Genomic DNA, 14374 nt, shown 5'->3' with positions numbered 1-14374 from the left:
GCTGCGGTGGCCGAGGTGTCCTCGCGCCGGGAGCTCGTGGTCGGCTTCTTGGTGCTGGAGAGGCCTCGGGTGGGACTCGGTTTCCAGGTCAGAAGTGAAAAGACTTTCTGTCTTTAGATCGCAAGAGTAATTTGTAGCTGCGATTTCACAGGAGAACGATTCTATTCACGTGAGAACTGCAAGCGGTTTTGCTCCCTTGCATTTACATACCTAGTCATCCAAACAAGCGCGCGTGACACACACACACACACACACACACACACACACACACACACTGACCTCGGAAACAGCGGGCCTTCCTAATGGGTCAGAGTTCCTAACTTCGAATGATCCGCTTTGCCCGGTTTGCCCAAAGGCGTTGGTTCCTCAAACACTTCTGACGTGGACAATTTCCATAATCGTGGCGGATGGTTTACTGAGAAAAAAACGTTTCTGAAGAACCCCTGTGAAGAGGCACACTCTGTTTTAAAAAGAAAGCAATTAAGTTTAGAATTGAAATGCAGGAATTCATTTGGGACGGGAGGGGGGGGAGAACTACTAATTTCTCTCATTCTTTCCTCTTTGAAAAGTGCCTCCCTTTGAAAGAAAAAGCTCTGCGTTTCCCGAAGATTTTTTTAAACATACAATTGCCAGCTCATAGAGAAATTGCTGGATCAGATCTTGCCTGGGCATTTTCATAGTAAAATTAAAATGTGGCGTTTTGATGATAGTATTCTGGACATATTGGGTTAAATAATATATATTATTAAAATTAATTTTACCTGATAAAAAATAAAATAAAATGTGGCAATATGATTTCATTCCTTAGACCTGCTGCCAGCCTGTGATGGAGAAAGACCCACCTTGGCGTTCCTGCAGGATGTTATGGATATTTTGCTTCAGTATGTGGTGAAAAGTTTCGATAGATCAACCAAAGTGATTGATTTCCATTACCCTAATGAGCTTCTTCAAGAATATAATTGGGAATTGGCAGACCAACCACAAAATTTGGAGGAAATTTTGATGCATTGCCAAACAACTCTAAAATATGCAATTAAAACAGGTATTGTCCCATCAGAAATAATAAAGCTCTTTTTTCTTTCACAATCTTTATTTTTTCTATAAAATATTTTCTGTTTTTTGGAGTTACTGATATTTTCAAATTTACAAAATTTTTCATCATTTAAAAAATAGACATTATCAGAATGATCCTAATCAAAAGCACCCTTTACTATTAGTGTTAATGATTCTGAAGTTGATAATGTCAAAAACATTATCTAATTATAAATTGTCATATTTTACATTGCACATATTTGGTCAAAGAGATGAACCACTGATATAGAAACAAGCATTTGTCAGCAGAGGCCAGTAGAAGCGACCCAAAATGCAGAGAAAAAAAGGGGGGGGGTATGAAAATGAACGGTCAAAAAATATGATCTAAACAAAAGCCAAATGCTAATATAGTGCTGGTAATTACTTTGACATAGGAAGGGTGAGAATTTGGACAAACCATCCTATGTAATTATTGATCAAGAGGGATAATGTTTTGGCATTGTCTCAAATGGCCAACACTTTAGATTTGAACTCCAGTTTGTCTCTATTTTCAAAGAAATGTACACAAAAGAAAACACAATTCAAACTACCTTAACAATTTAGCCATATTATACAAAATGTGCACTTCATAGTCACTCTGTATATCAGATAAAGGAGGGTGGGGTGGGGTGGGGTGAGGGAAATCAGATATCCTTAGGAGCAAATTTATTGCTTTTTCACAGAACTCTTCATCATCTATCCATTTTATAGTGCCAGGTGTACCATTTGTTTGGGTGCATTCTAAGTTTTAATTTTGTCTACACAAAATCAGCTATTCATCTCTCAGGTCACAATTACCCCTTTCTTTTCTACATCATCTCTAATCATCCTGATACTTCATTAGAGCAATAAAAATGACTGAATTTTCAGGGGGAAAGAGAGAGATCTTGTGGATCTAAACTGATTTGTGGCTAATTGATTTGGAGCTAAATTTGATCCATATAATTCTAATCAACAACAAACATTTTAAGAATATCTGCTGTGTGATTTTAGCTCTTTGTGTGTGGGGGTGTGCATGTGTATGTGTGTGTGGTGGTGGTGTGGGGGCGGTGTTCTTTGTACATTCTTTAAACCAACAGAGAGGAAAGGTATCCATAGAAGAAACCTTAGGAAATTAATTTACAGAACCATTGGTATCCACTTTTGTGAGACTATAGACTTAAGACTAGATATATAGGGAAAGGAATTTAGTTTGGTGATTTCTATCAAATTCCATCTGTCTAGTATGGTTTTGAAGGCTTATTGGATATCATTCTCAGTTATGTTCATAGAGAATCCACATGATTGATATACTAGGCATTAAAGATGTTTTTTTCTCCCAGCTTTTCATGTATCTGTAAGTACAAACCTGAACAATGCTTTTAATTCATTTTTTGTTTAACCCATTCCCTTAACTTGATATTTAAATGTTAATATTAAAATGCTACTTAATTTTTTTTTTGCTGCCAAACCAAAAAGAATCTATACAAATGTTTTACATCTTTGTCCTTAAAATCTGGTGGTGTCTGAAATACAATTTAAAGACTTAAGATAATGGGAAATGCAAGTCAATGAAAGTAATTCTGTCTGTCAATGTTCCATTTAGTGTCAGGAAAACATGGGTCAATTCAATTCTTTGATTTTTACCATAATGTTTTTGCATCTTTTGGGCAAGTATAGCTCTCATGCATGTTAATTAAAGTTTAGGAAAAAATATGATTGATTAAGTTGGATTTTCAAGCAAGGCATATTGATATTAATTCAATATCAATATTATTCATAACATACATAGTCTTCCCCCTTACCCACAAATAGCATTTCAAAGAATTAACAGCAGTCATCTTCTCTATAGCATAAACTCCTATAAGTTGTTACTTATAGGAGTTTATGCTATAACTTGACAACAAGTATTATTTAGGGTTTGTAGAGTAGTTACTACCCTGCTACATTAAGCATTTTAATGATTCTCAGGAGATTGTTTTTAAAAAATGCATCTTATCGACTGCTTTCTGTTGAGAGTCGTTAACTTAATTTCCCCTTGGGCTTCAAGCTTTGAGTGGCATGAGGGGCAGTGGGGAAATGATGCCTTCATGTTTTGATAAAATTACCTCTCTAAGAAATATTAAGACCCAAAACTGCCAAAAATGATAAGAATCCTGGAATAATTAGCGTTTGTGGGGATCCTTAGATATGGTGGTGGTGGTGGTGGTTGGGTGGTGGAAGGGTTAAATGTCGTCTTGAATCTTTTAACTAAACCATTAGTCAAAGGAATTGAAGGGTTAGTAAGTGAGACCTCCTTGGGTGCATGTTAACAGTACAAAGAGAGCAGTTTGGACGACTCTAGGCCCCTCCCCCGCTGATTCTGGACAAGCAGTCTGTGCATCCTTCCTGTCTCATTTGCTAATCTGTGGGGAGCATTGTAGAGCCTGAAGCGGCTCTAATCTCACCTTTCAAACTCACTGTATCACTGGCTGCTCAGGCTACCCTGGCCACCTGATTCCTGGCGTGGAGCCTGGCAGCACAGGGCCCGGTGGGGGCAGCAGCAGCAGCAGCACCAGCAGCAGCAGCTGGATGCCAGGGCTGCCAGGACAGCTCCGCAAGCTCCAAGGCAGGTCTCCCACTCTCCTTCTCTCAGAGAGCCCTGCCTGGATTTACCTGCAGCTTGTAGGGGTCATTCGAAGGGAGCGAAATAATATTTCTGCAGAAATCAAGAGGTTATGTTGTTCCGACCTGTCAAACTATCTCCCTGAAGAGAGATTTATCATTATCAGTAAATGAAAAAATTTGAGGGAAGAGAGATTCAGGGAAAATGGGTGACCAAGGCCAAAAAGAAATACAGAAGGGAGATGGGCCACTGAAGTATCAAATTTGTTCCCACCATTTCCCAAAGGCAATCATCAGGGGCGACTGGTCTTCTGACATCCTGGGCCACAACACAGGCCTTGGAATCTCTCTCAATTTTATGCCGAGGTTTTCATCCCAAAGTTTCCATAGAGTTAAATAGTGGGTGCTAGCAAACACCAGATTCATGGAGAAAATGTCTACGAATTGGTAAAGCAGATGAACAGATAGATTTGCTAATCCTTATTAATTTCCTCGCTTTAAAGAAATGGCTTAAGGAAAGGGAAATGCAGGGGCACCAGAAGGGAGCAGAGGGCTGTGGTTTCAGCTGTGAGCTCTAATGAAAAGGGGAGTCAATGAGGCAGAGAGGAGTGGGGGGTTGTTCCAGAGGGCAATGGTGGGACCCAAAGGAGGCTTTTTCACTTTCCGTGAATGCACAAACTGACAGGGTCAGCATCATAGGCCTGGAAAAGAGCAAAAAAAGCTAGAGGGGCACTGGGCCAGGCCAAAGGGAGGTAAAACAATGGTGGAGGTGGGGTAGAGAGAGCTGCACAAAACCCAATCTCTTTCAAATGTGCTCTTTTCTTTCCTGCTCCTATCTTTTCTCGGCATCTGATTGTCTAGCCACATGCAGGAGGCTGATAAGAGAGCACCCCAGTCCTAGAGATAGCATCCCTGCTTTCTGCTTTGCCTTTTTAAATCTTGTTTTGCCCATGCTGGCATGAGAGACGACCACATCCCCAGGCTTCAGACAGGTGTCCAGTAAGTGGCAGGTGCCTTTTTATCAGACGCTATTTCCATAATTGTTCGTCTTCCAAAATTTTTGCTGCTAAGCAAATCACAGATTTATAGATAGGTTTTATGGGGCAAGACACAGAAGTGGAATTCTAATGAGATACTTACCATCACATTTAAAATAATGGCCTCAGGAATATTTAGATGTCAACCCCTTTAGAGAGTCTCTGAGAAATCCAGAAATTAATTAGATAAGCCTTGCTAATGGACCGATTGGTCCATTGACTATATCTTCATGTATCTTGTTGACAAGACAGTGATGTTGACTGTATCTCTCTTTATTTTAAATCACAGCTATGAAGGAGTTCTGTTGTTTATAATTAAATATTTGGACAGAAAAGAATTGACAAGAATTAGGTTTCTCCATGCCATCTTTAGACAATCATCACCTTTTGAATCAAGGGCAAATCATTCAACAGAATGTCCTATTTTCTCATTTTTGCCTTGTCTTTTGTAATCATCAGCCGTTTGTCACTGATATCATTATGAATGTTGGCATGGCTGGCAGATGTCATGGTATGACTGATTCCAGAAGAGCTTCAACAAAAAAAGGATTTTTAGTAGCACCAGTGTAAACAAGAAAAGCCTGTCTTTGAATAGCTTTGGATTGCACAAGCACTATAGTTTACAAATCTACTGAAAATAGGGCTACATTTTTCCCACATTGCAGACCACATTTGTTATTTTAATAGAGAATATTTAAGGACCATATTTAGAAATACCAAAAATCCAAAATAGTCTCTCTTGTTAGAGGAAATGTTCCTTTGGGGGATGTGTGTGTGCATGCATGCATGCATATTGGGTTTTTGAATATGGATTTCCTACTTCTATAGGATCTTTGAAGGTTCTTTAGCAAGAGAAATTGTGTGTTTGAGAGGCATTTATTTTCATTGGACGCAGTCCTGATTCTGGGCATCCATTTTATTCAGGGCATCCCAGATATTTCAATCAACTCTCCACTGGACTGGATATGGTTGGATTAGCAGCAGACTGGCTGACATCAACAGCAAACACTAACATGTAAGTAGGTAAATGTGTTTTTGTGTAATCACGAATAATTATTAGTGAAGTTTCATAGTCTTCATTCTACCTCTCATGTGAAAATGTCTTTTATTAAGTAACCCCTAAAATAGTGATATGGATGTCAGACATACATTGCTGTTCACTCTAACTTAATAGAATATAGTGTTGATATAACTTATGCAAAGCTATACAACATTTTTTTAAACACAAAAAGGGACCTTTTTGAATTTTGGATTGATAATAATGTATACTGTAAAAGACAAATGAGATTAGATGTTATCTTTGAAATAGTGTTACTCAGCAATGTTCTTTATTTATTCAATACTAGAGGCCGGTGCACGGATTCGAGCACCGGTGGGGTTCCTCTGCCTGGCCTGCAGGGATCCAGCTGAAACCGGCCATCTGACATCCCCCAGGGGTCCTGGATTGTGAGAGGGCACAGGCCAGGCCAAGGGACCCCACCAGTGCACGAATTTTTGCACCAGGCCTCTAGTATGCATATAAGATCTTTGGTTAATCTCTTTCTTCCCTCCCCCTCCCCCTTCCCTCTGAGATTCATCAGACTGTTCCATGTTTCCATGCCTGTGTATTGAGTGTCTGCCCCCTGGTAGTCAGTGCATGTCATAGCTACCAGTTGAACTGCCAAACAGTTGCTTAGGCTTTTATATATATAGATGATAAATGACCATTGTGCACTAAGTCAATAATTGAAGCTCTTAACTTTACAAACATAGAAAAATGAGCAAACCTTTTAGAAGACATAATTTTTTCTCTACTTCATGTATAATCATAACATTTGTGAATGCAGGGTTTGAAAAAAGGAAATAGTTCTGTAGATACTATAATGGTGAATTATTTATTTGAGTTACATAAATAAAATGTGGCCATTACTGCATTTCAGGTTCACCTATGAAATTGCTCCAGTATTTGTGCTTTTGGAATATGTCACCCTAAAGAAAATGAGAGAAATCATTGGCTGGCCAGGGGGCTCTGGCGATGGGATATTTTCTCCTGGTATATGATATTACAACTTTTCTTTGTGTTTCTTTCTTCTGGTATGCAATGCCCTATTATGAACATGGGAAATCTTAAATATCTTGTTTGTACTTCTGCTTAAGTTCAATAGTCTGTATATTGATAAAAACAATGAGTGTCATTAAGTACACTTGACCATTGGCCATGCCTCTAAGCCAACTATCCCATGCTTGAACATTAGTTATTTGTGTTCAAAAGGAGCATAAACAAAGATTATATTTACCCAGGACTTCTATTGGGCTCCCACACACAGGATGTATGCATCATGTGGAACAAAAGAATAAAGATGCCTAATAAGAGAATTCACTCTCTGATGCTCTTCCCAGAATTAGCGAAAGGAAAAGGGCAGCCTCGTTTAATAAAGCATTCTCTGGTTGAGAATGCATGACAGGCAGATACTTAATAGATCCTAAGAACCCTGTTCCTCTCAAGCAACAAGCAGAGAAGCTGATTTACACTAATTTCAAGGAGGGTGGAGAGTGCCTATGAGGCAGTTTCTTAGAACTAAAGGAGAGGGTGATGATTTCTTCAGGAATTTTCTCATTCCTTCTCTTCTTTATCAAGCCATTCAGTCTCTCCCATCCTGCCTTTTATCGCCCTCCATTGCATTCTAAGCTCCAGTTATTTACACCTCTTTCAGCCAAGAGAATCAACCTGAAACAAAGGCCTGCGCTTGCTTCCCAGTGTGTGTGTGTGTGTGTGTGTGTGTGTGTGTGTGTGACCTTGGTTTGATGCAGAGAAGAAACAGAAGTTAGGAGGGCAGTGGGGAAAAAGAGTCAATGACCCATGGAAAAGAAACCCGGTGTGCAGATCATCACCTAATCAGTGCAAGAAGGAGGTCATCATAACGGGTGGGCGCTCCCCTAGGGGAGCCAGCTCCGCGCCTGCCATTGTGCCAGGCCTCTCAAAGGCCACATTGTGATCTCTCCTCAGCAAATCTACAGAGACAAGGGGATAATGAGGGAGGGAGAAAATAAAAAAACGGATGGAAAAAGAAATGATAAATGAGCAACAGTAGGCTTAAAATCAAGCAGCTTTACCTATAAGCTCAGATCTGCTATTTTATTTTATGTTTTTAAAGCTATTGCACTTTTTTTTTCAGGTGCTGAAGGGAAACCTGTTAGTTAAATTGTAGGGAAAATTAGCCTTTTCTTTATAAGTCATTGAATGCCAGCTGTGATGAATTTTTAGCTAGTCTTTATTTGTAGAAAAGTTAGTACTTAGTTTTTTCTCTGGAAAACCATCCCCTATTGAGGGAACTTTGTCACCATTGCCTAGAACTGATGCTCTTAAGTTCTTAAGGCTCTTAAGGCTGAAGGTATTTTTCATGAGCAATTACATAGGGTTCAGAGATCAACATTAGTTGCATGACTGAGTTGTCCCTGAGGGAGCCAGGAGCATCCCAGGATCTATTTTAATGGTTCCGAGGAGGGCAGAGTGAACAGATGCTAACAGCTGCTCATGTGGACCCTAAAAAGTTGACTAAAGGGGCTTGAGACAGGCCTAATTTACCTGGCTGGTCTTGAAACCCACCTGTCCCAGAGAAAGCATCATCTCTGGCAGTTGTGTTAAGCCAGTTATAGACTGAGGGCTTCCCCAACACCCTCATCAATGACAGCAAATGGTCAAGAAAAGGGGTTAGACAAGACTTAAGCTTGATCATGGGGCTCCTCCCTTGGCCCCAAAGACCTAAAATAGAAGCCATCGACGTCATGTTACAATGTAATGTAGACATTGCAAAGTAGGGAGGGTACAGAAGAAAAGCCATTGGCAACCTGTTTCTTCTCTGCTCTCCGTAGGCATTGCAGAGGAAAGGTTGATAGCATCCTGAATCACTAATACATGTCTTTCTAGGTAGCAGTCAGCTTTATTCCTGAAGTAAAGGGTCTTGCAATTTAAGGAGTGAGGAAAGGGGGAAATCGCACATATTACCTGCCTGAGATCTGAAAGTCCTGTTGTCTGGGACTTAACATGAAGAGTTAGGTCTGTAGCTGAATATATAGCTCAGCTGTTTGCCTTACGCCTCCATCTATAACGTCCAGAGGCTTCATGTTTCACGGAAAGTCCTTTGGGACTTAGAAGAAATCCGTTTATGATATGTCACCTATGCCTGACAACCAGAGAGACCCGAGCACTTGTCACTGCTCAGCGCGTCATGAAGAACTGAGGGGGAAAGAGGAAAGGCTTGGCTTAGTCACACACCTTCCCTATCTACAGGGTTTTCAGAATGACTCAGGGCTTGCTTTTGCATCTTTTTTTCTTGAAGATTCATGGGCAATAAGAGCATGCAGGACTCGTGCATCTGTCCTCCTACCTGTGCTGCACAATGCAGTCTGCTCTGTCCAGAGGCCAAAAGCCTCTTCATCCCTCTCAGGGATGCTGGACATGACAGAGAATGACTGAGGTGCAAACGGAAGAGTGGGAAGGCAGAGCTAGAAGCCTCTTGGACAAGTGTCCTGTGAAATGAGCTTTCGTTTTTTTTTTTTAATATATTTTATTGATTTTTTACAGAGAGGAAGGGAGAGGGATAGAGAGTTAGAAACATCGAAGAGAGAAACATGGATCAGATGCCTCCTTCACACCCCCTACTGGGGATGTGCCCACAACCAAGGTACATGCCTTTGACCGGAATCAAACCTGGGACCCTTGAGTCCACAGGCCGCAGCTCTCTTTGTCTTCCTCTCCTTTCTCCCTGGCCTGCCTGAGAAGAATGAGGGCAGCAGTTCTCCATGGGAGAATTTTGTCCCCAGTGTTTTCCCTCAGGGGACATTTGGCAATGTCTGGAGGCATTTTTTGGTTGCCACTTTGGGGGAGCACAGTGCTGCTGGCATCCGGTGGGTAGAGGCCAGGGATACTAGTAAACACCATGCAATGCACAGGACAGGCCCCCATAAGTAACTATCCAGCCCAAACTATCATTAGGCGCCAGAATTAAGAAACCATAGCTAGAGTGCAAGTTTCTTTAAAAGCTGCTCCATTTTCCAACAGCATCCTACACAGACTTTTAGAAAGGGTGTCTGCTCAGAGCAGGTCTGACCTAGATTCTGTTTGTCCCATGTCTCTGGGGTCCAGAAGAAGTAGGAATCGTCCTCATTCTTACTGATGACAAAGCCAGGATCTTGTTGATGACTGCTGTGTGTGAGGCTGCCTGCTTGTGTCAGAGCCCAGGGCTTATGGGGCAAAGATCGTGCCCTGTGTGGGCCATTCAACTGAAAACAGGGAGCTCTTTTGCTCTTGCCACGTGAAGGGAAGGGAACGCAAAGTACTCACGTAATGAGCGTGCCCCGCTTTGGGTGAGGGGGAGAGAGTACCTTTGCTCTGCCTCATGATCTTGATCTCACAGTTTCCATGCCCACATATTCATTTTCATGCTGAAGAATCTGTACTTTTTTCTGGTTAGCAAAAATCCTAACCTTTCCAACAATCCTGGGGAAAAGCTTACTCTTCTTTGCACATCAGATAAAACTCTACTTATTAGATACAAATTTTATTGTATGAAATTCTTGACACCCTGAGGATGACACAGAAAAATAATTCAATATGAACTTAAAGTTCCCTTAGTTGCATGTCATCCCATAAGTATAAAATAAGATTTTGTAAACTATTACAATTATATTTTAATAATATCTTTAAGAGGGAAGAACAATTTAGGGAGAATTAACAAATGAGTATGATGAGATGGGCTTAGATGTATATTCTCATTCTGTAAGACTTGTTGATTAACAGCAACTGATTTGTAGCAGTTCAAGTGCAAGGCATTTGTATGAGCTGAAATGAAAAGAAATGTCTTCTACATGAGGATGTAAGTAAGATTTTCCTAAGCCTCATGCAGAATGACTGACTCACAAGCTGGGAAAGAAGGCAACAATTCCTTAGTTTTTAAATGCTGCTTCAAAGAGCAGAATCAATTGCAGTTCCTCTTAGTGACAGAGATGGGTGTGGAGGGAGGACATCTGTCCCATGGTTGGGCCCAATGCTCCTTCTCTGGACCCTCTTAGCTAGCACCTGAGTCTGAGTATTCAGGTCAAGGATAGCCAATCAAAAGTTCTTCTCCTGTGTCCAAGGAGGACTCTGGGTCAGTGGAAATGGAATGTGGCTTGCATGTGAAGTGATGTTGATAATGACTAGAAAAGGTAACTATGTGTTGCTGTGCACCTTAGGTGGCGCCATATCTAACATGTATGCCATGCTGATTGCACGCTTTAAGATGTTCCCAGAAGTCAAGGAGAAAGGGATGGCCGCTGTTCCCAGGCTCATTGCCTTCACATCTGAGCATGTACGTGTTTCTGTTCTTTCCAAGTTTAAGGTTCTATTTTGTAAAGCCCGGGTTTACGCAATGATATTTAGAAATGCTTTATCCCCAGAGGTTCTCTTCCCAAAAGATCCTTTTTGGAAAAGAATTAGGGGAGAGAACAGCTGAATGGTACAATGGGTTGAATTTCTCTTTGAAATTCAGGGAAACTCTCAAAGAGAAATCAGGATGTTTTACCTGCAGTTCCTACACTTCACTTTTTAGTAATACAGTGGGGCCTTGACTTACGAGTGTCCCGACTAACGAGTTTTTCAAGATACAAGCTGTCTCTCGGCCGATTTTTTGCTTTGAGTTGCGAGCTAAAATTCGGGTTACGAGCCAGCTTCAGATACCCCACTGCTAGTTGGCGCAGCAAACGTCACAGTGAATGCCACAGCATCAGCCCAGCATCACGTGTCTCACTCGTTCACAATTGATTTGACATACGAGTAATTTGAGTTACGAGCTCCGTCACAGAACGAATTAAACTCGTAAGTCAAGGCCCCACTGTAATGTTGTGTGTTGGGGAAGGGTAGGAGGAGAGAAAGCAGACTGACCATGAACTCATTTGGACTATCGATATTACTGCACCTACATAACTCTAAAGTAGCCTGTTGATACAGACTTTGTGTCTTAAAATTCTGACCAGATATCCTACCCTCATGGTACCTTGAATCACTTTAATGTTAACCTTAACCAGAGGTTTTATCACTGTAGAGAAACGGCATAGTGATCTGTCATATGTGATCTCTCAGCCAAGCACAGGCTCCTACCTACCACCAGGCTGCTGGCCAGGCAGGATGCTGGGAGCTTGGGATTCCCATCTTGAATTCCAGGAGGTAGTATTTCATATTCCTTCCAGGGCCTTCAAAGAGCTAATGCCACCAAGGCATCGCAATAATTGTCCTTCCTGTTCACATAAATTGTATTAACAGCTCTGCTAGGCTGCCTGCTTCCTCTCACATACCTAAGACTGCTCCATCACAACCTTTCCTCAAAGTAGCCCAAGGTCTGGAAAACAACTGCCTCAAAGGTCAAGCAGCCCTTTGATGGTAAGGGAAATGGAAAATGGGAAGGGCAGGAGGGGTTTATAGGGAAACTGGAAGTTCCTGAAAGAGATGTCAGGCAGGAGAATCAGGGAATCATAGTGGGGCCTCAGCTCTACTACAGAACTTTTCTTTTTATGTTTTAAGGTATGTGTATGTGTATGTGTGTGTGTGTGTGTGTGTGTGTGTTATAACAAGGAAATGAAAGGCAAGTACAGGTTGGAAGCCAATGAGTACAATTCATAACCACAGCAGTAGCCATAGAATCAAAAGAAACTAATGATTTATGTTAACAAATTATCTTTAGCCATTGTTTTTAGTCATGTTTACCATAAACGTAGTGGCTTAAGACAACATGACTTCATTGGAGGTCAGAATGGAATGTGGGTGAGCAGGGTTGGGGTCCTTCTGGAGGTGGCAGGGGAGCACCCATTTCCTCTGTTCTCTCTGACTTCTGTTTCTCTCACCACATCTTCTCTGGTTCTGACTCTCTCGTCCACTCTTTCCCTTGTTAGGATCCTTATGATTACTTGGGTCTACCCAGATAACCCAGGTAATCTCCCATCTCAAGACCCTTAACTTAATCACATTTGAAAGATCCCTTTTACCATGTAAGGTAACATATTCCCAGGTTTCAGGGATTGGGATATGGACATCCTTGGAGAGGAAGACATTGTTCATTCTACTAGGCCTAGTACCCCCATCATCAGCTAATTTTAATTTCTCAGCTTCTCCAAAGGTAGAAAAACATGGTGCAATATTTTCTAATTACTGTTTCCCTGCAGTGGATTTGGACCCCTACATAGGTAAATGGTACTATATTCTTAGTCTCAAAAATTCCAGATGCTATTATATTGGGTATCTTTTTCTTTTGGCTTCTGTGCTGATTACACAACCTGAAATGAGGTTGATTAACCAACAAGCTGCCCTGTGCTCTCTGGTTTCTGAATGAGTTTCTTGGGCTCAAGCTTCATACAAATTGGCTTAACCTTACCCAGAAAGCTTGGGTCATGTAGCCTGGGAATGATTTTGCTATGCCTTATTTTCCTGATATCGAAAACTTGGAGTCTAATTCTTCATTTCTAAGGAAAGAAAGGTAATTCAGTAATACAACAACCATTTAATTCTCCCTTCTCTTTTTTGGATCTCTATCCACACACATAATTATGAAATAACATTTGAATTATAAACCTGCCCTAAAATACCAACTGGTTCTAACTGAAGGCTTAATTTTGACAAATGAACTGTTTTTTCTAATATCTTATATCTGGTAACTATTTGACTGTTTCCAACACCCTTCCAATTACATTAGCTCATTTGATTCTCACGACAATCTTGTGCAACAGGCAGAACAGAGATTATTACCAGTATTTTACAAATGAAGAGGCTGCAGTTAGCTATGTAGACAGAGATAGGATTAAATGGGTGTTCGGACTCCCAGACCAGTGAGGTCTCTGCCTCGACTACCATGTAGAAAACAGATTAAAAGTTTCAGCAACAAAGATTTGTACACCACAGTTCATCAATTGATTTAACATTTTCTACCTTCCCAAATCAAATTTCCACCAAGAGATTTTTCTTAATGTCAAGGTGATGGTACATTGTTACCTCCCCCAAAGAAAACACCTCCTCATTATCTCAGGGCTGAGCTGGAGGGGGTTTTCCAAGTTTATTGAAAGCACTTCTATGTCTCCTTGAACAGTTGATCCAAATCATTCTGGACAGGTGAGACAATAATTTGGTCAAAGCCAAGGAAGGGGAAGACGGGGGAAGGTGGAGGTGGTCCAATTCAACAAATATTTATTAACTATATGCTACAATAAAAATTTTCCCTCATGCAGCTTATGTTCTATTAGGGTATAGACAGGGGTAAACTAAATTAATATTTAATGCCACATGGTGACAAGAGAATGGGGTGGTATGGGCTATTCTACAAGATGGTCATAAAAGGTCTCTGTAAAAATGAAACATAGCAGAGACCTACCTCGAATGAGGGAAGGAGCTATATACATATCTGAGGAAGGATTTTTCAAGAAATGAAACAAAATACAAAGGCCCAGAGACAAGAACAAGTTGAGCAAGCTCACAGAAGACCAGAAAAGCCAGTACTACCAGATAGAGAGAGTGAGAGGTGGGGAGGTAGGACACAAGGTAGGGAGGGGTTGGGGGTAAAGGTAGCTAAGTACTGAGGGCTGTCTAAATATTATTGACTTCAGAGAGGAAGGGAGAGGGAGAGAGATAGAAACATCAATGATGAGAGAGAATTATTGATCAGCTGCCTCCTGCATGCCCC

General features: G+C 41.0%; 1 protein-coding gene across 1 annotated transcript in view; it reads left to right on the top strand.

Moving 5' to 3' along the window:
- The window catches only part of GAD2 (glutamate decarboxylase 2 (pancreatic islets and brain, 65kDa)), a 57979-nt gene that overhangs the window by 1534 nt on the left and 42071 nt on the right, over window positions 1-14374 (top strand). The window contains exons 5-8 of the mRNA XM_005865856.2: window positions 809-1042; window positions 5616-5706; window positions 6611-6723; window positions 10905-11020. Of these exons, the coding sequence (XP_005865918.1) occupies window positions 809-1042; window positions 5616-5706; window positions 6611-6723; window positions 10905-11020 (554 nt within the window). The remainder of the gene's footprint in view (window positions 1-808; window positions 1043-5615; window positions 5707-6610; window positions 6724-10904; window positions 11021-14374) is intronic.

Source organism: Myotis brandtii, unplaced genomic scaffold (assembly GCF_000412655.1).
Source record: "Myotis brandtii unplaced genomic scaffold, ASM41265v1 scaffold215, whole genome shotgun sequence".
Lineage (NCBI taxonomy): Eukaryota > Metazoa > Chordata > Mammalia > Chiroptera > Vespertilionidae > Myotis > Myotis brandtii.
The sequence above is the reverse complement of the archived record's forward strand: the minus strand, read 5'-3'. Positions and strand labels throughout refer to the sequence as shown.